The sequence below is a fragment of the Copadichromis virginalis genome, linkage group LG9, assembly GCF_057382275.1.
Source record: "Copadichromis virginalis isolate Kocher_CV1m ecotype Utaka linkage group LG9, C_Virginalis_male_GT1.1, whole genome shotgun sequence".
In the NCBI taxonomy this organism is placed as follows: Eukaryota; Metazoa; Chordata; class Actinopteri; order Cichliformes; family Cichlidae; genus Copadichromis; species Copadichromis virginalis.
In genome coordinates this window covers 18,769,411-18,790,877 of record NC_140626.1, presented here as the reverse complement: position 1 = coordinate 18,790,877, position 21,467 = coordinate 18,769,411, and the positions used below count along the sequence as shown (strand labels likewise).

The 21,467-nt window shown below is 41.4% G+C and overlaps 2 protein-coding genes across 2 annotated transcripts in view; one reads left to right on the top strand and one right to left on the bottom strand.

Moving 5' to 3' along the window:
* apbb1ip (amyloid beta (A4) precursor protein-binding, family B, member 1 interacting protein) overlaps positions 1–8,549 on the bottom strand; it is a 28,385-nt gene extending 19,836 nt beyond the window's left edge. Inside the window, exons 1-3 of the mRNA XM_085468036.1 lie at positions 8,358–8,549; positions 2,010–2,069; positions 549–636 (exon numbers count right to left, since the gene is read on the bottom strand). Of these exons, the coding sequence (XP_085324162.1) occupies positions 549–636; positions 2,010–2,069 (148 nt within the window). The 5' untranslated portion in view covers positions 8,358–8,549. The remainder of the gene's footprint in view (positions 1–548; positions 637–2,009; positions 2,070–8,357) is intronic.
* A 3,249-nt stretch (positions 8,550–11,798) lies between these two features.
* nell3 (NELL (neural EGFL like) family member 3) lies at positions 11,799–18,368 on the top strand. Its single transcript, XM_085468035.1, has 5 exons — positions 11,799–11,935; positions 12,102–12,771; positions 13,344–13,903; positions 14,235–14,301; positions 14,486–18,368. Exons 2-5 carry the CDS (start codon positions 12,132–12,134, stop codon positions 16,015–16,017), a joined length of 2,799 nt encoding a protein of 932 aa, XP_085324161.1. The 5' UTR covers positions 11,799–11,935; positions 12,102–12,131; the 3' UTR covers positions 16,018–18,368.
* The last annotated feature ends 3,099 nt before the right edge of the window (positions 18,369–21,467 follow it).

The following is a 21,467-nucleotide window of genomic DNA, read 5'->3' as shown; positions in this document are numbered from 1 at the left end:
AAGTGGATGGCATTAACAGTTTGCACTCGTGCATTTGGGCACAGCCTTACTGAGCTGCAAGAGCGCATGTAGATTATAGTCTTTTATAAAACATAGCCATTTGTTGTGATTGATAGTTTATTTATATCAAGGACATTTTCCATTTGCAAAGCCCTTCAAGGCAGGCATTTGTTATAAAGTGCTGCACAGCCTATCAACTCACTCTAACAAGATTTAATGGCATTTACAATGAACGAAGAAAAAGGGAAAGTTAAATGCTAACACCAGCTGATATTGTGACCTTGTTCTAACATTATTGCAGCTTTTTTTTTAGCTTATTAAAGTCAGAGGCAAACAGTGAGTAATTAGACTTTAATCTGTGCCCTCAGTTGCCAGGAAGTGCACCTTTTCTATTTTTTATTTTGTGTATTTCCATGCTACTTCTTGTTAATTTGAGCAAGCACACGACACATCCCACCCTTGCACAACTCGGGTGTTGACACTGCACAAAAGCTCAACGCCCAGCTCTTTGTAGTGTTTCCACACATAATGTCAAAATGTGAAGTCACCATTCAGGTCAGTGAAGCCGATGGAGTAGTTGACTTCCTTCTTTGTGTTGGAGAGAGCTTCAGGGGGCACCATTTCCTCTCCAAGACTCTGAGACAAAGAATGAAGAAAGCAGTGTGGTTGTAAGAACGCAAATACAATTTCTGCACAGCCAAAATACTTCCCCACCCCCCACCGCAGAGGAGCACACTTTCATGTTTGAGCGCTCTGAAACCAAACTGTTCTAAAGCATTATGTCAGAGGACAGAGTTGTATTTTTTTTCTTTTGGGGGGCAAGAGTGAGAGTGTACCCACTGCATGAACAACATGACACCCCATCTTGGAAGAACTGAGATGGAAAACATTAAAGTGATCAATGGGGTTTTTTACTAAGAGGGAGAAAAAAAAGGCGTAATCTTTACTCGGTTGGGTTTTGCCATTTAACCCACCCTTCCAGAAAATGGTGGTATTTATGGTTCTTACATGACCACAAAGTGTGTTTCGTCTCAGTCACGAACATCTCAGTTAAGGATGGTGGGTTTTTGTTACTTTGTCATCTTCTCTGAAGAAGAAAAGTATCTCTAAGTCCTTAGGCGAGATAATTAATCACGGGCAGCTTGAACAAAAAAATTTATTTTTGTCTATGTGCTGCATGAACATTGAGATTTATGCCTTTCATTAACAGAAAATGTGGTAGTGGCACAAGCTCCTCTGCTACTTTTTATTGGTATCATATTAAATCCTGTCATGTTTAATACATTCTATACAACATAATTTAAATATATTTAAATTTAAATGGAGAAAAAGAGATGAAAACGTGACACCCGCTTATTTCAGATATTGGAAACTGGAGGAAAAAAGAAGCAGAAAAATGTATCTTCAGGGTGCGCCTGGGTACGCGTCATCCACTCATTCTTTCCTCTTTCAGTTCTTGGTTTTGTCTTTGTTTTATTTTGTTGTCACAGCTACAACTTGTCTAGCTGGCAATCGTGGCTCAAGAGTTGGGCGTTCATCTTGTAATCGGAAGGTTGCCGGTTCGAGCCCCGGCTCTGACAGTCTTGGTCGTTGTGTCCTTGGGCAAGACACTTCACCCTAACCCTACTGGTGGTGGTCAGAGGGCCCGGTGGTGCCAGTGTCCAGCAGCCTTGCCTCTGTCAGTGCGCCCCAGGGCGGCTGTGGCTACAATGTAGCTTGCCATCACCTGTGTGTGTGACTGGGTGGATGATTGTGTACAGTGTAAAGCGCTTTGGGGTCCTTAGGACCAAGTAAAGCGCTATAGAAATACAGACCATTTACCATTTGTAAATTGCTATACACACCAGAACGGACAGGAGCTATCACATTATTCATCCACTGAAAATTACCTACATATTCAATGTTTGTGTTTTGAAAAGATGGCTCTAAGGGTATTTTGTGCTATAAAGCAACAAGAATAGAATAAGTATATAGAACAATATATAGGCAAACAATGGCTGGTAAGTCACCTGGGTGAGGAGGTCCATCTCCCCCAGCATGGCGCTGAACATGGCGTCAATGTCGTCCATCTGGTGAAAGAATCAATAGAATAATCAGATATAGAAATTATCATTATTTTCAATGTGAAAAAATATAATATTTATAATATGTATTAATGAGCTGCACTGAATAATGAAGATGAAACAGACGGTATGTCCATTTGCATGGTTAAAGGCAAGTGCAGGCAGTGAGTGCTGATACAGTGCTGCTACTTTGCTGTGAAGTATTTGCAGATGTAATACGTTTCCCCAGGTTACGCTATATTGCGAAACATGTCCAACCCAGACTTGAAGGAACAAAGTGTGTATGCATAACTGCAGGCAGTCATTATTTGCCATAACATGTTGTCTCTTGTTGGAGCAAGTGAGTGAAGCAGCGAGTAAATATTATGTTGCCTTTTTTGTCATATTCAGAGTTGACTTTTTTATGCTGTGTCCTTTAGTAATCTGGATTTTGAAATCATGCTTCGTGTTGTATGATCAGTGTTTGTTTGAATCATTATACGAAGAAGAAGAAAAAACTGCATGCAACATTATGATGCCTAAGGAAAGTGGAAGAGCATAAAGTATGCAAGCTTCCACAATGTGCTTAGCTCGAAATTGCTCTTAACTGCTGATCAAGTTTCAAAATGGACTCATACATCAGGCTGGTACAGATTTATATACATCCCCCATTGTGGATGGATGAAGCAAAATGTCAGGATAATGAAGGTTATGTTTTTCATTTTAAGCAGAGTAACAGCCCGAGGAGCCACCGTGGTCACTGTGCCTTTTTTGAAAACCACTCCGAAAGCCTTGCTTGAGATTTACATTCGTAATTATGCACAGTAGACCGTCTCCCCTGCACGTATTATTTGAAGCCTCTTTTCTCAAAGCAAATGTTATGATGGTCTGGAATGTGCAGTCAAAACAGAGTCCCTGTTTCCATATGCTGGTACGTGAGTGGTACCACAGAAACACTGAAGGTGTCAGTGGGAGTTCATCCAGTTAAAGTGGTGCTAATGGTAGCTTACTTTATATTGCTTACATGTGGGCTCTCCTAATTCTTCTGCTTCTAGTATAGCATGTTTCTGATAATGACCACTGTACTGCAAATGAAGTGCAGCCGATAAATCAATGAATTATAGAACCATCTTTTCTAATCTAATAACTTTATGACTTTATCAGTCTCTCATTGATAAAGATGCAACTTTGGCTCACTCTTCTTTACATCAATGCTTCAGTTCTTTGAGTTTGAAGACACTCATTTATGCACCGCTCTCTTAAGATCTCGCATTTCCATCGACTTGAGGTCTGGACTTTGACTGGGTCTTTGCAACACCTTGATTCTTTTCTTTTGCAGCCATTCTGTTGTAGATTTGGTGCTGTGCTCTGGATCTTTGTCCTATTTCAAGGCAAAATTCGAGCCAAGCTTCATGTGTGAGACAGATGGCCTCACACACTCGATCATATTTCTGTATACAGAGTGGTTTGTTCAGATGCAAATTTTCTAAACTAAACAGTGCTGCCATGCTGTTTTTAAATAGAACATGCTTTCTCCTGGAAACCCATGCAAACAAGTCTTCTGCTAACTTATGCTAACTGACATGCTAACTGAGGTAGAGTTTGAGGTGTAGCTCTTTTTGGAGTTTCTCTGAGTATTGCATGATCTGACCTCAGGGTGATGGTTTCCTGGGAAGATTATTCAAACGATCCCCTTGTGAATAATCTTTCTCACTGTAGATTGATGGACTTCAGAGTGTGTGGAAACGGCCTTGTAACCTTTCACAAACTAAAGGACAATTAAACAACTGCTTCTTTAAGATGACCGTTGATGTCTTTTTTCCCTTGGCATTGCATTAACACAAACCTGAAGAGTTCAGATCTGCTTTTGTAGACATGCTCCTACTTGCTCATGATCAGTTAATCAAATGCATTTGGTTAGCAGCACCTGGCTGCTACTTCTTAAGAGGATAGTGGTAGTGGCCTACTTTTCACATGACTGCAAATATATTATTACTAAAGGCTTGTTAACATAAGGTATGAGTGGGTAACTGCTGAAGCTGTCACTACTAAATTAATTCATTAGAGGAGTTTCATGACCAGTAAACCATCCGGATTCACTGGTTCCACCTTCTCACCTTCTACTGACCTGAATGCTACAAAATAACAAGTACACATTTGCTTGTGCCTGGTTGTATTACCAGAAAGACTGCATTAAAATTAATCACCGATTTCCATGACTTTTACTACGTATCTACTGAAGAGATTGAAGGGAAAGATATAAATATTCTTGTTTAACATGCAGACTATGCAGTTATTAATGAATTAGAATGAGTCTGAATCTTTAGTGCATTTAGCATCATCATCAGGTCAAAAGATCTCACTGGTCAGAATTTGTACATTTGTGAAACAATATAAAAGAAGAATATGACACTCAGCTGCAGTTAATGCTTTCAGCCAGATCTTATCCTTCTATCATTCTGAGATAGAGTGACGATGACAAACACATCCAGCTTATCTAAACATCTCAATGTGAGTCAATGTGAAAAAAACAGCTCCACTTTGCATAATGTTTTATGCAGATTATTCAATATTGTAATCTGACGTCACAACAATGTCAGCATGGCGCAGCACAGTTACTGAGTAACACCTGATTCACTGTTAATATGTTCAAAGTAAAGGCAATAAAATAAGTGCGACCTTTTTTTAAAAACAACACTTTTTAAATCAAGACATTTTACCAGCTAACCCGAGTGTTGCTGGCTTACTCATTTTGACGGACTGTGATTAAACTGCATGAATATAAGCTTCGGTTTGCCTCAGGTCAGTTATAAATTGCTGGGGTTAGTCTCAAGTTTGGTGTGGTTAAACTGATTAAGAAACCGATGCACTGTACTCACTGTGTCTAAGCCACACCTCATATTGCAAGAATGCTTAGCATCAAAGAGCTACCCTATTATTGTGTTTTTTCAGCCTCTGTATGAGTCTTTAGAGGGTGACTAAGCATGACAACGTGTATGAGTCTGTTATGTAATGCATTTTCTTCTTATTTCTGACTGGTTTTGTGAATTAAGTACTAATTAAAAGCGTTTCACTGGGTGTGCAAGAGGAAGGGTGGGGGAGGCTGCAACCTCTTTTGTTAAATCAGCCCTAATCTAATTGGTTTAACTCATGCAGTGAGATTCTCTGCACAGATGTTTGCATTGCTATCTTCTAGTCTTTATTTTTTCTCTGCTGCGTGGTAGCGTCCATTAGAGAGGAAAATATTGGGCGATGCTGCAGAGTTTAACTCCCTGCTTTCACTCGTCACAGAGTCTGGAATGTGTTTAATGACATTTAGATCCAACATGAAAAAAATAAATTGCTGGAATTTAATTAAAAGACACAGGGGTACATCTCTCATTGACACTGTGTAGGAGACAAGAGTGACTGATTGTGTTCCAGGAAAGAGTTTATACAGGATCAATACTGTTTGAAACATCTAACAGATGCTGCGTGTTGGAAGCTCACAAGAAACTGTTAATCTTCTGGTGTCATATATCAAATCGCACGGTTCATAAACTGAAACGCCTCTGCGCACTGATAGAATTTGTTTGTGCACCATAATTTCCATGTGACATACATATGTGGGGCTCACTGCTATAGCACGTGAGCGCAATCCTCCACCTTTTACACAAACGGTTTACCCCCAGGAGGAAGTGGTAACTGGTAAACTTCCTGGAACTTGCAATGTTGAAATGGTATCGGAAATGGTGACACAAGCAGCTGCCTGCAAATTTCATGGTACTGCTTCCTCAGTTCTCATTATGTCACTTCTTTTCACCTATACGTGGTCGGCGTGAGACGTTTCGAGTAAAAGAACGCACCATCTCTGAATGTCTGGTGCTACTTTTTGTTAGTAGTTTTAAAGTCACTGGAAGAGAAGTTTAGTCAGTCAATCAGATTTTGCTGAGAGGCTGTGTTTTGACGCCAAATGCATGAAATGAACCGCTCCCAGATTAGCGAGGAGAAGTGAGAAGGAACAGACCGTGAAAACAAGACGGCTTCTGCTGGTGAAAACAAATCGGCCCAATTTTAACACACTCCCTCCTCAGTGTCTTAGACGTGTGCATTAGTGGAGTGATATCTCAGACACAATGTGAAGAATGGACTTTTTCTGTGCTATTTGTAGGTGTGGTCCTGCAGCTGATACACAGATAAAGGTGTTAACCTCAGAGTCATTGCAGCACCACTAGTGTGATTATGGGTGGACTAATTAGTTTTACTCAAACGTGACCTAAAGGACGGGGGATTCTGAAGCTTGAAGGTATCCTAGATTTGGTCAAAGATGACCAAATCCACCTTTGAAATTTTACTTTTTTTTTTGAAAGAAACTAATGAATATAATGTACTCTAACTTTTCAAGCTTTAGGGGATGAGTTTGGTGTACTTTGGCAGAGCTTACCTAGTTACAGTAGCTGTTTGTGAATTTGAAAACAAGCAATTTGTCAAACACAATGTTGACAGGTTGTGAAATATACCCAACTTCAGCATCTACTTTACTATAAATGGAAACATAATGAATAAAGTTAGTGTTGCATTAAATTAAATGAGGGTTTAAAACATAACGTTTTGCAACCAGAGGAGTCGCCCCCTGGTGGCTACTAGAACAAATGCGTTTTAGATCTGGAAGCTACACTGATTATTTCTACAATCTGTGGAGTTGTATAAATTGGCTGTTCACAGAAAACACAATAAATCCTACATTTGACCAAATAGTCAATAATACCTCACAAGGAAACGACCATGATTAAAGCACCGTTTAAAATCAGACTTTTAAAGGATTCTTAAAGAAATCTGGCCAAAGATTTTATCATCAGTAACCGGAAAAAATTGCAAACTTGAAAGCTGAAGACCAGAACAGCTAAACTATTCAAAGTCACCCCAGTGTCCCTTTTATGAATGAGTAATAGCTCTACAAAGAAACCAAACTAATAACACCAGGAATTTTTCCTCTGCAAGCTCTGTAGCTTTTTGTGCCTTTCAATATATCAATTTACCGCAACAGAGTTCATGTTTGTGAACTTCTAGTCACATTTTCACACTTTCAATTCACAAAACTGTGCCACTGTCTCTTCACACTTTTCACTATTTTATTGTCAGACAAAAGGCATTTGTGACCTATCGGCGTTCTTAAATGTTATTGTTGGGCGTCAAATGAGCGCATTGTGAAAAGCGGCAACTGTACTGTTGTACTTTTTATAATAAAAAACAGCAAATCTAAAAGCACCTTATAGCTTATAGCCTCTAGAAAACCCCCTCCCCCAATAATCTCAAATACATATCTCAGCCTTTTACATGCCACACATATGTAGCTCCAGGGTAGAAAATCAAAAGCAGACAACTCCAGTGTTTACCATAACATACAGAAACTCTCCCTCGTATGATCGGATCATATTTCTGTGCTAGGCTCTTAAGCAGATGTGTTTACAAGACTTGATGTGCTCTTTTTGCAAAGTAGGCAAATTAGAGGTTGAGCAGCAGGCACAAACCACTGAAGAGTATGAAAATGAATCAGAACCCTAATGTTTGCTGAAGCAGGTTTCAAATCAGACTCAAACCTACTGCACTCAGTACCCTTAATAAAATTTCTTGCTTAACATCTCTTAGAAAAAGCAAACACCCCCTTGACCAAAAGCCTTTTAATCCATCGCACTGAAAGCAATGCGTTCAGTTAAACTCATAACAAATTCACTTCATATTTTTGTGACATGATTTAAAACCAAAAATGCCACAAGCCAAATATACAAAATGTTCCTGTCATCAACAACAAACTGACAGCACTATTAACTTTAATATAAGAGGCCGGCCCTATTAGTTTCATGTGGTTATTGAGTCATGCAGCACTATGAGACGATAGCGGGGTCCACCCAGTTGGAAAGATATGAACTTACATTCTTTTTACCAAATTAAAACATGGTAAAAAAAATCTTCTAAAAAGAGTTTTCTTTAATTTCTCGTACTATTAAATTCAAAACCTTTTGAGAGTTTTTATCAGAGCGCACTGTAACTCACAAAGTTTGACAGGATGTCTAAGATTCTCATCTACAACATATCTGTACATAACGTCCTCAAGCTAAATTATTCTGCTGTAGCTGAATATACATATATTACAAACAAATCTCTCATTTGTTTTTTATTTTGTTTTGTTTTTCAGCACAACAGCCACCACAATCCTCACTTGTAATGTGCTCAGACATCAACGAACAATGTTCTCGCTCTGCGTTCAGAGGAAAGCAGCTTCGGTTGTTACCGTTATATCCAAAGGCACAACATCCAAACAGAGATGAAACTCACCTTTTTAAAATGTGTTAATCCTTTGCTTCGCCACTAAGTTTCAAGATAACAGCTTCATGGACATCAGCTCCACTTCGAAAGACGATTCCCTAATTAAGCTCGGCACCAAAAATTAAAGTCATATGCAGGCAGATTTTGGGTGTGCGAGCAGATTGAAGATTGCATTTGTCTGACTGTTGGCTTCTTCCTGCTTAACGCGGAAGTTCAGGTCTAGACCTGTCATTGCATTCCTGCTACAGAGTTCAGCACTTTCACAACACTCTTGTCTGGGCAGCGTTGATCCATCCTCTCCTTAACAGTGCTCCTTATCGGCACTGTACTGTAACTGTGCCAACGGGGACAGAGAGGGAGAAATCATAAATGTGTTGTGGCTTCTCACAAAGACTTCGAGGGTGACTGACAGCCACTCGAGCAGATTGGGACGTTTTTTTTTTTATTGAAAGAAAAAAGAAATGCCTCAGTTGGATCGAGAGAAAGGCTGAATCAGCGGGAGGAATGTGACGGGTCTTGGTTAATAATTCACCTCGCTGAAACTGATTTACAGCAAGTCTGTAGACAGGAGTGGCACGCTGTAGTGGTGAAAGACACTTCAGCTGGGCTTTACTTCTCTAAATTCTTGTTAGAAAATACAGTCTCCTAAATGAAGTGCATTATTTGCTGTACAACCTCTAACATACCTCCTAAATGTAAGCAGAGTGCACTAGAATATATTAATTAACATGAAATCTTAGCTTTTATTGTTAAAATCAGGAAGAATTGTCTTAGGGTAATGGTGTGGTGCAACAAAGTCGGTTATCTTTAGGAGGAACCAGGGAGAGTTAAACTGTCAAACTATGAATAGCCTCTGGCTCTGTTATCTGACCGTGCAGACACAGATAGCTGTATTTATTTGCATTTCTCCTTGAGTCATCTTGGGAGGCCAAAAACAAGATTTCTGATCTCTTTTTTTATCCTCTTTCCACCTTAAAAGGAATTCACATACAATATTAAAAAAAATGAATTCGATATTATGCCTAACAGAACAGATTATCTTGATCTTTACTAATATTAACACTTCTATGTCCCATTTCCCCTCAAGACCAGCCTGAGCCGTGACAGCAAAGACAAACCACTGTGGCAAAATCCCGTCATCATATGGTAAATCTGAGCACCACGAGGGGGAAACCAAATAACCTTGAATGCTTCTAAGAGTCTTTCATGACTCGTGATGTATTAAACAAACACCCTGGGTACAAGCATGTGTCCCAACCACCCTCATTTCCTCATTCTCTCAGGGTTTGACAAACAGATGGACACCAAAGGCAGCCTCCCATTAGCTCTAAACATCTCCCAAACACAAGCACGCCAGTGCCTCGGAGAACATTTCTCAAATAAATACACTGATTAACAGTTGTGGAGCTCGGCAGCAGAGAGCGAGGGGATTTTTTTGTCTGCTCCGCTTTGCGTTTGTGCTCTCCTCGGAGACTGAGGGTGGTCCAGGAGAGCTGATTCTGATAATGGTTTTTGCCAGCATATGTTGCAGCTCATACATCACAGCACCGAGCCAAGAAGCTGAACGAGATTGTTATTTTTTAGTTATTTAATCAAACTGTGCGCTTAAAGGGGGCTCTGCAGTGTCGAGCCTTGAGTTCTACTGCACAAAGAAAAGTCTGTCGGCTTGAAAGTTGCAGAACTGCATATGGTAAGGTGTGAGGTGTGGAGCATTCTTTTTAGCCATTAGTCTGCATTCTGAGCGCTCCAACACACCTCAAGATGCATTTCTTGTGCCTGGGCACTAAAAGGAAATGGGGTGATAATGACAAAACCAGTGGGCACCTTGCAAAACGATATGTAGTGCTGCAGAGGAGAAACTGTCACTGAGCTGATGTGAAAAGTGATGCATGCAGGAGTCTTTTAGTGCCCTCTGTTTGTTCTTTGCTGTACTGTACATGGCAAACATGACTGAAATCAGTGGGAGGTGTGAACCTACCAACCTGCAGTTATTTTCCCCACTCCCTCTTTGTGGTGCAATGATCAACACCGCAAGTTTGCACCGGGATAACGAGCAACTGCTAGCTGGATGTTTTTGAATGCAAGAACATACGAATGGATTCCTGATACAGCCCTCCTTATTCTGCTTGGCTGAATTTATTTGCCATCTGAGCCCAATAAATGAGTACAATGAGGTTTGCTTTTGTTAACATGGGCTAGGATGACTGCTGTGACTGGCTGAGTCAAAAACATGAGCAAAAATGCCCAAAATGTGACACGGAAAAACAAAATCAAAAGAGAAAAAGGCATGATTATGTTATAATAAAATCATAAGGTACATTTTTACCAGCATTAAACTGTTTAATTGGACAGTGTGACTTCTTTAATCAAATTTACACTTCTGTGTGTTATAGAATACAAGCTTTACAGTAAATTACTGCCATTTGATTGGCCGTCATAAGCAATTAATTAAGTAACCTTTCGTCTTTACTTTGAAGATGAAAAGTTGCACTCTGGACGCAGCTACTTGTCTTTCTTGAGTTCTGCCTCGCCTCAGCTCCTCTCTTCTTTGCACCAGATGGGTACAGGAACTCTTTTTGATTGAACATTTTTAACAGCCACCCAGAATAGAAACGGTGGCTGGATGTGATTAATCGCTACAGGAGCCTCATTCACAGTGGCCCCTTTCCTTTGCTAAACCCTAACTCTGCTGTCAGTCACACAAACACTCTAAACCACATCCACACTGTGCCCATGATGCTGTAAAATGTCCAGCATTTTGCTTTAAATATTCTGAAATTTGGCTAAATCTTGAGTTATTCAGTTAAATATGATCATACAACTTTTGCATCTATTCATTTGGCTCCTGGACCTTTGAATAAGACAGTAATATCAGAACTGCTTAACTAATAACATCCATGAAGACGTCATCCTCAGATAACCTTATGTGCTTGTGCAGAAGCACTAAAAACAAAAAAAGGAGAGAAATCGGGAGCGAGTCCAAAAACCAGATGTGTTTTTCACATTCCTGACTTCTGCCATAGGTCTCTTCACAAAAGTTTGACCTCTGCTCGCTTTGTCTATAAAAAGGGTTGACAAGGCCAGCGCTAAAGCATGAAGGACGCTGGGTTGAGGAACCAGCAGCTGTCTCAACATGCAGGGTGTGCTAAACAAAAAGTACTGTATGTTTTTGCAACTCAGAGGGCCACAGGGTCAAAGAAAAGTCAACAGTGAGCAAAGTCAAAAGTGAAGAGATGAGATATAATTAAAATACATGTCATTTTTTCCCCTTTCGTTTATTTGTTTCAGGTTGAAATTAAGGATGTTTCAGTTTCAGGCATCAAAAATGTCATTTTATTCTTGTTCTTTCAAAACCTTTTAGTTCAGAGGGAAACTCAAGGGAGAGGAGAGGGTGAAGGGTTAATTTGTAGCTGGGGAAACCTGATGCTAATTAAGTCTCAGGAATGCCACATACACTGACATTATAGTGCAGAAGCCCTCAGAGTGGGTCAGGCATGGAGAGAGCCGGCAGTAATGCGTGAGTCCAGTGTTTTTACTCCTTTGTGACGGTCGGGAAAAGCCAGCCTCACTAAACCCTGGAGCTGAAGGTAATGTGCACAGATGAGCTGCCAAGTCTGTAAAGTTTGTTTCAGTTGTGTGAGAGGTGGGTTTAATCGAAAAGGAGATCGGTGATGGCTTGAGTTATCACCTTTGAGATTTTTTCCTCCAGGTTTTCCATTTGGGACTCTTACCTCGCGTTTCCTTCTTTTGCAGGCAGAGTAAGCCCACATATTAGATGCGAAAATGCTTTTACTGACATCTCTGCTGTTGCTGCAACTCTCCTGGGTATCGCTGCACAACGCCGCGCAAGCTGTAGCGGAGATTTGCCGGGGGACGCACTGCTATGGCGGAGACACCGGCGATCCAAGACCGTGCACCGGGGCGCACTGTCCGGGGAGCCGATCTTCCAGACCCCCGCGGCAGTTTAACCCGTCAACGCAGGGGAAAACGGCTCATGTAGCCGCCGGCCAACACCGCGTGTACCCGAGCTCTCCAAGAGCGGCATCGGAGACTTTTCCAGGCGCCCAGCTGCTACTGCGCGGGCGGCACAGCGACGGCAGCACTCGGAGTGCGCCTGAAGTTTTACCTGCAGGATGCACCGATGCGGAGTGCGCTGTTCATGTGAGACAATTTCAACCCGGCAATGACACCAGAGACTGTAAAGGGATCGAGTGCAGACTGCCGCTGAGGATACGGCCAAAAGCTCGAGCAGTGGCTTGTGTGGGAGAAGGATGTCTGGCCGGTTCAGAGGAGAGCGTGCCTCCTGTACATCTGTCGGACAGAGCCGCGCAGTTTCTGGGGGATTTTCCGGAGTTTGGATATCCATCGTCGGAACTTGGCGCAGCGCCTTTAGGTGTCCAGCTTACATGTGATATCAAGCCAGGTCTGCTATGTTCATCAACATTATTATTTATTTATTTATTTATTTATCTATCTATTTAACATTATATTATAAGTTCCTGCATGCCAGGAACAAAAACAAAATGCAGACATGCACATTGTGACTCTTGACAATTTCTTTAAAAGTGATATGCTTTTACTAAAAGGTGGGTGTATATAAATACCTCAAATGCATGCTGCCCTTTACTGACTTACAATCTCTCACACAAGAGTGTTCTGGAGACAAATGACAACTTTGTTGACCTTCAGCCTCCCCCCACAAAAAAGAAAGAAAGAAAAAAAGATACCTGCAGGGCAAAGAGTAGCTGGACTGGAAAAATGTCTCAGAGTCAATTGCCCAGAAAATTTTGAATGCTTTGATGTGGCTCCATACAGGAAACTTTTAGTAGGCTACACTTGGCTGCGGCTGGCTATGCAGCTGGAGTCACAGGCTGTTCACACTTACTGTCAGCACTGTTTGGAGAAGTCACACCTCAGTACAAGGCTTAATGACATCTAATCGATTTCTTCTCCCTGTTTTTTTCCCCCCTTCACTGTGCATTTATTTCATGACAGGGGAGAATGAAGTTCCTTCAGAAGATGCCCTCATCTTGCACCTCCAGCTGTCCAAGGGGCAGGAGAAGCTTGTGGAGGCCCTGAGAGCCCAGCAGATTATCATCCGTGATCTGCAGCAGAAGCTTGCTGACCAACAGGAGGCCCTGCTGTCACAGCAGCGTGAAATCCTGGAGCAGCAGCAGCGAATGTATGAGCAAATGGATGTGGTGAAGGCCCAGTACGGTCTCCTCTCAGACACCTTCAAACAGGTTTCCTTCCAGGGCCTGAAGGGCGAGCTGCAGAGCTACTTCGAGAGCCAGCTGGCTGGACTGCAAAGCCAAGCCCGCAGCCACCTGCAGAAATCCTACGCCGTCCACAAAGCGGACATCAACTCTAAGGTGATGGATGTGGTTGGGGAGGCTCACTTTCCTCAGCCTCTCCTGGGATGTCCTTCACCCTGTGGATCAGAGGAGTACTGTGACTTTCAAAAGGACCCAGCTCGGTGTGAAAAGTGCACCATGTGTCCACCAGGTTTCTTCCTCATCTCACAGTGCTCTCCAACTGCGGACAGAATGTGCCAGGTATGCCGTCATCTGATGTGTCAAAACAAACTGAGAGCAAAACAGGAAAAAAAAGGAAACAAACAAAAAAAAAGTGTGAAGCGGTTTTAACTGATAGTTGAGGTTTCACATGGTGGTTTCCAGTTAGTGGTTCCCAAGCATATGCCAGCATATGCCAAAATCTAAACATAGCTGATGTGGAAGTGAGAATGTTTATACCTTTGAGCTTAGATGGCTCATCTTATCTATTTCCTGATCAAGCATAAATGCTTTAAAGAATGTGTCAGTTAAACCTACTTATTGACGTACAGGATACACTCATGGTGATACTTTTAATTTGCATGACTTGCAGGACAGAGACGAATGCCTTGAATTACCAAATATTTGTGGAGAGCGAGTGAAGTGCCTTAATACTCCAGGTGAGTTCGCAGTGCTTATTTTGCTGATAATTAATGAATCCTTATTCCTTATTTTCACTCTGATATAGAAAAACTTCCCACCAGTTTATCTAAAACGTTATTTGCGCTGAGAAAACAGCCATACTTTACTGAGCTACGTGTCTATGCAGCTGTCAGAGCCTGTTTGGACCTTTTTATTTTGCAGGGGGATTCAGGTGTCTGGGCATTTCTGAGAGAGACGCAATAATGGGCTTGTGCGGTCATGAATATTTCTACAACCAGGAGCTGCAGGAGTGCCAGGCCTGCTCTGACTGTGACGGAGAGCCTGTCACTGTTCCCTGTACAGCAGTCAGTGACACCATCTGTGGCCAGCTTTCGGAGACCCGGCTCTCTGAGTCTTGGATGGCGAATGTGGCAGTTCCCCCTGCCAGATCATCTGGCACCCACATCTTTCCTGGGCTTCAGCTAAACATACGAAGCAAAGAAAAAAGCGATTTGCTGTCCAACCAGGTGGGCCAGTTGACCTTCCAGCAGCACGGGCTGGTGTGGTTGGATCATAACTTTGCAATAAAGCACAGTTGCAGGAACTTCCTCCAGTTGGGGATGAGGCTAAATGGGAGCCAGGAAGAGGAGGGTAAGGACCTCAGCGGTGTTCGCATCGAACAACCGGATGGGAAGTATTTCCAGGGGGTCAGCGTCAGTACCGGGGTGGAGGTGGAGCCTAACCACAGCTTCACACTGCTGTTGAGGAGTCCAAATCAACATTGCAATCAGAGCAAAGATCTTCACGTGTATGATGCTGCAGGGCCCTCTTTGAGTCTGCTCTGGTTGTCTCATGATACTGGTGCTGTAGCTATGACAGCTCAGATGTCCCTGCTGATGCACTACCAGACCAGCTACCGCCCAACTTTCCGCATAACCTCAGTTTCAGACCCCTACATGATCAGCCTGACTCATGACAACCGTGGGGTACGCTTCACCGAGCGCGGAGTGGTCAAGTTTGTCCTTCAGCAAGCACTTTACTCCATGGGGCACACCTGCGTTCGAGAGGGTTTCTCCTTGATTGCCTATATAAACCGCAACGGAACCGGCCAAGAGGTGATGCAGGCTTTTAAGACTGGCGTTAATTACAGGGACACTTCCATTACACTCTCAGGTGCTGTGAGCGTGGACAGTGGAGACATGCTCAACTTTGAGATCACATCCCCGTCTCAGTGCAACGTCCGCTATTTTGGGGACAGCACTGGAATCAGTATTTTGAGTCTTATCTGGATTCCTTCAGCAGTGTCGTCAGCCTTTAGGGCTACTGTGTCCAGGACCGGGCTTCCCTTTGGAGCGGTGAGGAATAAACCTCTATTGTTCCAGCAGATCAGCCCAGATACACCACAGGTCCACTTGGCCCGCTCTGGGGAGCCAAACAGCCGGAAGAACTTTATATTCCGTGAGAAAGGAACAGTGAACATAGCTCTCAACCTCAAGCTGATCCACTCTTGTAATATAGTAAAACTCACTCTGCAGCGGGTAGGGGGTCAGGGCAAGCAGGCTGGTCCTGTGGCTCAGCAGGTGTCAGGATCTATGCCTGAAGGAAGCGAGTGGGCCAGTGTAGGGCTGAGAGCCTCATTTCAAGTCCAGAATGGCACGGCTCTGTACGTCACGCTGGACTGCATCCGTGGACGAATTAACCAGATAGCACACGAGGGCGGCACTAACATTTCAATTCTCTGGGTGGCAGTGTGATCCAAGAAGGGGCTGAGCTTTTCTCATCATCATTTTGTGGAAAAAGACAGTTTTGCACATGTTGAAGGACAAATACGGGCTAATAAAATTTAGTCTTCTTTTCCACATATCCTGTCACATTATCTTTAATGTATATTTCTGCACCTGTATAGACGTTTATGATTATTTGTTTTGTAGGGTGTAACACTTAGATGCTAAAAGTACTGCTTTTTGCTTGAAGTACTTCGGCTGGTTGAGCAGTGACCAATTCTACATCAAATGTCTGAATGTGTGAGTGTGTGTTTGTCTGTATGTGTAAATGGTGTGGATACTTGGAAATGGTGCTTATGTATGTCTGTGCATATGTACACACACATTGGCATGTCTACTTTTGCGTATGAATCATTTAATATGTATATATTAATACTTAACATCCATATTGTATTAAACCTTTTTGTATTGAATTATGAGGTTGTTAAAGCAGTATTTTAACATTTGGGGAAATGCAGTGAGCCATTTTCTGGAGGGCAGTTTCATGAGTGGACCAGTGCAAACCTAGTAGTTAGTTAGCTTAGCACAAAAACCTCAAACAGGGGAAACAGCTGACCTGGTATTAGCCAACAGTATGGAAATGTATTAGCATCTCTAATACACAGCAGCATTTAACCAAAGGAACACCCCCTGCTTCATCCATCTGTGTCTACAGCAACCTGCAGGACCACCTCCAAGGGGACACCCCCTGCAGCAGTTAAATATCTGTGACTCTCCATCAGTTTTTAGAATCGACAAAGCCACTTAAATGAAAGTTAAAATGTCTTCTTTCATCAGAAAGAAGTCCTGTTGCCTTTATTTCAAGCGCTTTAGTCATTCTAACCGTGTGAACCTTTGCATCCTCAGAGACACAGAAACTGTAACACCTTTAACCTATCAAATGTGTTAAGTCACAGCATTGCATTGTGGGGCACCCACACTTTGGCAGTTCTGTGGGCTAGCACAGAAAACCTGGAAGCATATAAATACGCTTCAGTTCCAAATAAAATGCAGGTTGTGGAGGTGTTATTTGCTTTGATTGGTAACTTCTTGGCTTGTGGAACTCACTAGTCAAAATCACTTGGCAAATGCTCAGAGTTAGGAAATAACCCCTCATAAAGCAGCTAAATTACACATTAGTTTTTGCTGAGTTGCTCCGTTAAGATGGATGTAGTCGTCTTGATGTCATCAACTGAACTTTTTAACTCTTGTTTAATAGGCTTTTTTGTAGGGTCTTGGCACCGTTGTGTTGGAGAAGTCCGGTTCAGTCACTTCTAGCTAGCAGAGATAAACAGCTAATAGCTCCAGCTGCCTGTGTTGGCATTCACATGTAGCAATTCAGTCAGCATTGCACAGACATCATGAAGAGGCACCAACTTAGGATGTTATTAGTCTGTTTAAAGGACATCTAAGAAAACCAGTTTTTGCATGAGGCTGTGAACATCTCTACTGTGAACAAGTGTTTTAAGTGGGGAGTTGAAGCTAGCCTCGAGGCTAACTTGAGGATCTGGAGTTTCTGGCACTTCTACAGTAGCTTAATTTTCTCAGCCCTTGAAGGCTCTGCTTTTTTGTTGTAATGATTAAACAAACACAATTTAACTTGTAAATTGTTGAGCTTTGACAATACTGGCAGGCTGTTTTTTTTAACTACTGCACAAAACCAAGTCAGCTGTTTCCCTCTGTTTCAGTCTCTGTGTGTAGCTAAACTAAGCTAATTTCATAGATAACACACCGATATGAGAATGCTATCATTGTTCTCATCTAACTTCCTTTCAAAATATGGTAATTTGCTGAAATATATAAAAAATAGTCTCGCCAAATCTATTGTAGTACCATTTAAAAGAGCAGGGATTTAAAAAAAATTTTGTTTTTGGTATTTATTTTACGAAACAGGACCTTTGTATTTTGCTGTGGAATGCATATGAATTGTTAGGTATGATAAAACAGTAAAAATATGTATAGTATGGAGTAAAGCACTGAGTAGACATGTAGTGATAGTGTCTACTTGTACACATGTAGTTTTGCGTAGTATTATGGAATATGCAAACATCTTCCTTTGTTATTCTTTTGCCTAAACGCTGTTCCTCTGTAAAGAGCTGCCCATGCATATCCCTCCTAATTGCCTCTGTGTGTGTTCTGTCCTCTGAACAATTAGGCATAATTAAGTGTTTCAGAGAGCTGGCAGCAAAGGCGCCGCTGAAATTCTTCACCTTTTTTCTCACTTCTTTGCACGCGGTGATATTTTTGAGGTGCTTTTAGACTCCCTGCAAGTTTCTTGTGGAACATCAGTGTATTTACAGTATTCTGGTTCAACACCAAATAAAATATACATATATTTTGCCATAAAAGGAATTTCTTTTTTCTTTTGAAAAAAAAAATGTTACTTTGCTGGTTTTATTCCAAAAATATTGACTTGTGGATGAAAAACAGTTTTGCTGCTAATCCTCACCAGCCGAGAAAGGTATTTTACAGAGTTATTGGATCATTGTAGTATACTGTATGTGAATGCGTAATGTGCCTCTAATGGATTCCTGTGTAGCCACATCATTGGACCTCTAATGTGACCTTTATTCTATCAACCCGAGAGTGATTTTATATTTTGGAACCACGTATCATGACAATCAACATTTCACAGTGAACAGCTATTAATTTCCATCAAATTGGCGGGTAAAAGTTTGACCTTCCGACAGTGTTCACTCAGCTCAACCTGAAACTATTTTTAAAACAGCCTTATTCGGCAGCAAAGGTGCCAAAACACCTGGAAAATCATACACTGTATTTTCCTCACAACTGGTCTTAATCAGCTTCATATTATTCTTCCATCTATTACTACCTATGGAAGGCCAGTTCTTTGACTTAAATTTAACAAATAGCCTATGAGTCAAAGAAGGGAGAGAGCAAGAAACAGGGGTGAGGGGGAGGGGGAGTCTGCATGCGAAAAACAATCAAATGTTTCTGTCGGCTGCCTGAATTGGAAACAGGTGTCTGGGCGCACCACTGCTCCAGATGTTTGACGCTGTAGATCAAATGAGACTCTTAGCACATGAAGAGTTTCAGAGACATCAGAGAGAGAAACAGGGACAGAGAAACAGAACAGGAAAGGGAAAACACAAAGGAGAGAGAGCTATGTGTGGATATTAAAAAACGCAAACTTTAAAGTTCTTCCACTTCTATATTAGCAATGAATTTTAAAAAAAAGTACAAAGTGATGAAACTCTTGTTCCCTATATTGCTTCTTTTTGTTCCTCATAGATTTGTGTTTTTGTGGTTTTGTTTTCACTGTAGCGCTAACAAATTCCCCTTCAATCAACTTCCAGGAGTCGACTGATAAAAAGCTCTAAAAAACCCACTTTATGGTACCTTTCTGGACCAAATGGAAGCCAGAGAAATGTAGCGATTAGCTGGGGAAGCTGCTAAATCAAATAAAGAGGCAGATTTTTCCCCCTGAATGGATAGGAGCTAAAAAACTAAGACTATAGGCTTACATTCATCAAGAGTCCAGATCGTGGGAGATGGCACGGTGATTGTTGTGAGACTTAATGCCCAAAGGTGATCCATCACAGTAGCACTTAAATATGAAGTTTAGCCAACAGTTTAGGAACTACCTGCACCACAGTCTATGCGTAGCAGGCATTTTTTCCTTTATTAGAGGAATTATGTGACTTGGGTGTCAATTCTGTGAACATTAATACAATATTACCATATTGCTTGCTAACCCTCAGTAAGGCTGAATCTAAAAAACAAAATAATATATCAGCTGTAATTAAGACAGATCAAGACACACAAAAAAGATGAGGTCAATATCAAATCGTGTTTTTTTTTTTTTCTTTTTTGTGTAATTGGTGGCAGTAGAACAAGGTTAATAATGAATAAAGTAATCACATTGTAAGTACTCGGGGCTAAACTGTCTGCCTGCGTAGGTCTGTGACTATGCAGAGTGAATGATTTTGGGTATGGCTCATCTCCAGCCAACCAAGCCTTCTGCTCAACCATCTCTGACTTGCACAAAAATTTTACGGTAGACAATTTGAACATTTATAATGAGTGCTGTGAAATTTACTGAAATTTATCGATTATTACCGATAAAAGCCTAGAATTTTCACTGGTATTTTTTACCATCAAAATGAACCAGGATCTATAATTTGGGAGAAATGCATCAAACATTGTCAAGTATTGGCTTGTTAAAATATGGAAAAAACACCCAGTGCTCCTGCTAAGTTCCATATTTGAACACACATTGCAAAAACTTCATGTTGCAAAAAGACAGCTGATCACAGTTTTTTAATAGCATCTAGTTACATTTTACAACAAAAAACCCAAAATAATCTTAACATAAAATTGTGGCAAAATAAAGAAAATTAAATTCGCGTTCAATTTGAAGTATTTTTTCTAGTGTGTGCTTAAATATGGGGCTTTGCGGGAGTGATGTACTAGACAAAATGAAGGCACTTTTAATTGTTTTTGCATTTGACGGGCTGTTCCACACATTTTTTTGTCACTGCCCCTGGTTACAGCAAACTGCTGTAACATGTAGATGAAGATCTGCAAAGCTGTGTGCAGGCTCTGCATATGACCAACAAACAATATGATATTTATACATAACAACCAAATGCTAGTCTTAATGAGCAAGTATTAGCAATTGAGGGTCTTATTTAGCATTTACAGGGATCGGGACTGAGTAAACACCAAAGATCAGTATATAAAAATACCAGAGAGAAACAAGCAAGATTCTTTGAAGAAGAGCAGGATTGGAATATGATGTTGCATCTGGAAAAATCGAAGGGAGAAGAAGCAGAGGCAGAAGAAAACAAACCATTATTGACCGAATGAAAGACTAAATGAAAAAAAAAAACACCAAACTGTTTAGAGAATCTTGGAGTAACACAATTGCCATTTGGCACAGCACTTAAGAAGAAGAAGAAGCGGGTAGAAAAACAGTAAAACCACTGACAGGTAAATAACTCTGATAAAGTGTTACAAAGTACTGTTCTGCTCGGAAACCTTCGGTCCTGGCATTCATGTGGATGTTTGCTCATGATTTGGGTTGCCATCCAACCAAACATTGGTGCAGAACAAGCACACCAACCAAGGCAATGGCATTTTGACAGCAGTGGTCTCCCCAAGCAGGAAAAGTACGCCCCTCCACACCACAAAAACTGTTTAGGAATGACAGGAGACACACTTCAAAGAGCCCCAACTTCTCAAGTCCCAATTTAAAACCCCCAGAGTTCTCCCATTCATGCCCCAACTGTTTTGTCAGAACTGTTTTAGCAGCACAAGAAGGACCTATTTGCTATTAGGCAGGCAGTTTAGCTGGTTTTGATCTTGCAGCTGACTTGTGTTCGGAGATGTGACGTAATTCTAGGCAAAGCAATTGTTCATCTGTTAAACGCTCCACTACGTTCAGAACTTTTCACTCCTGGAAACTCTGATGCAGATGC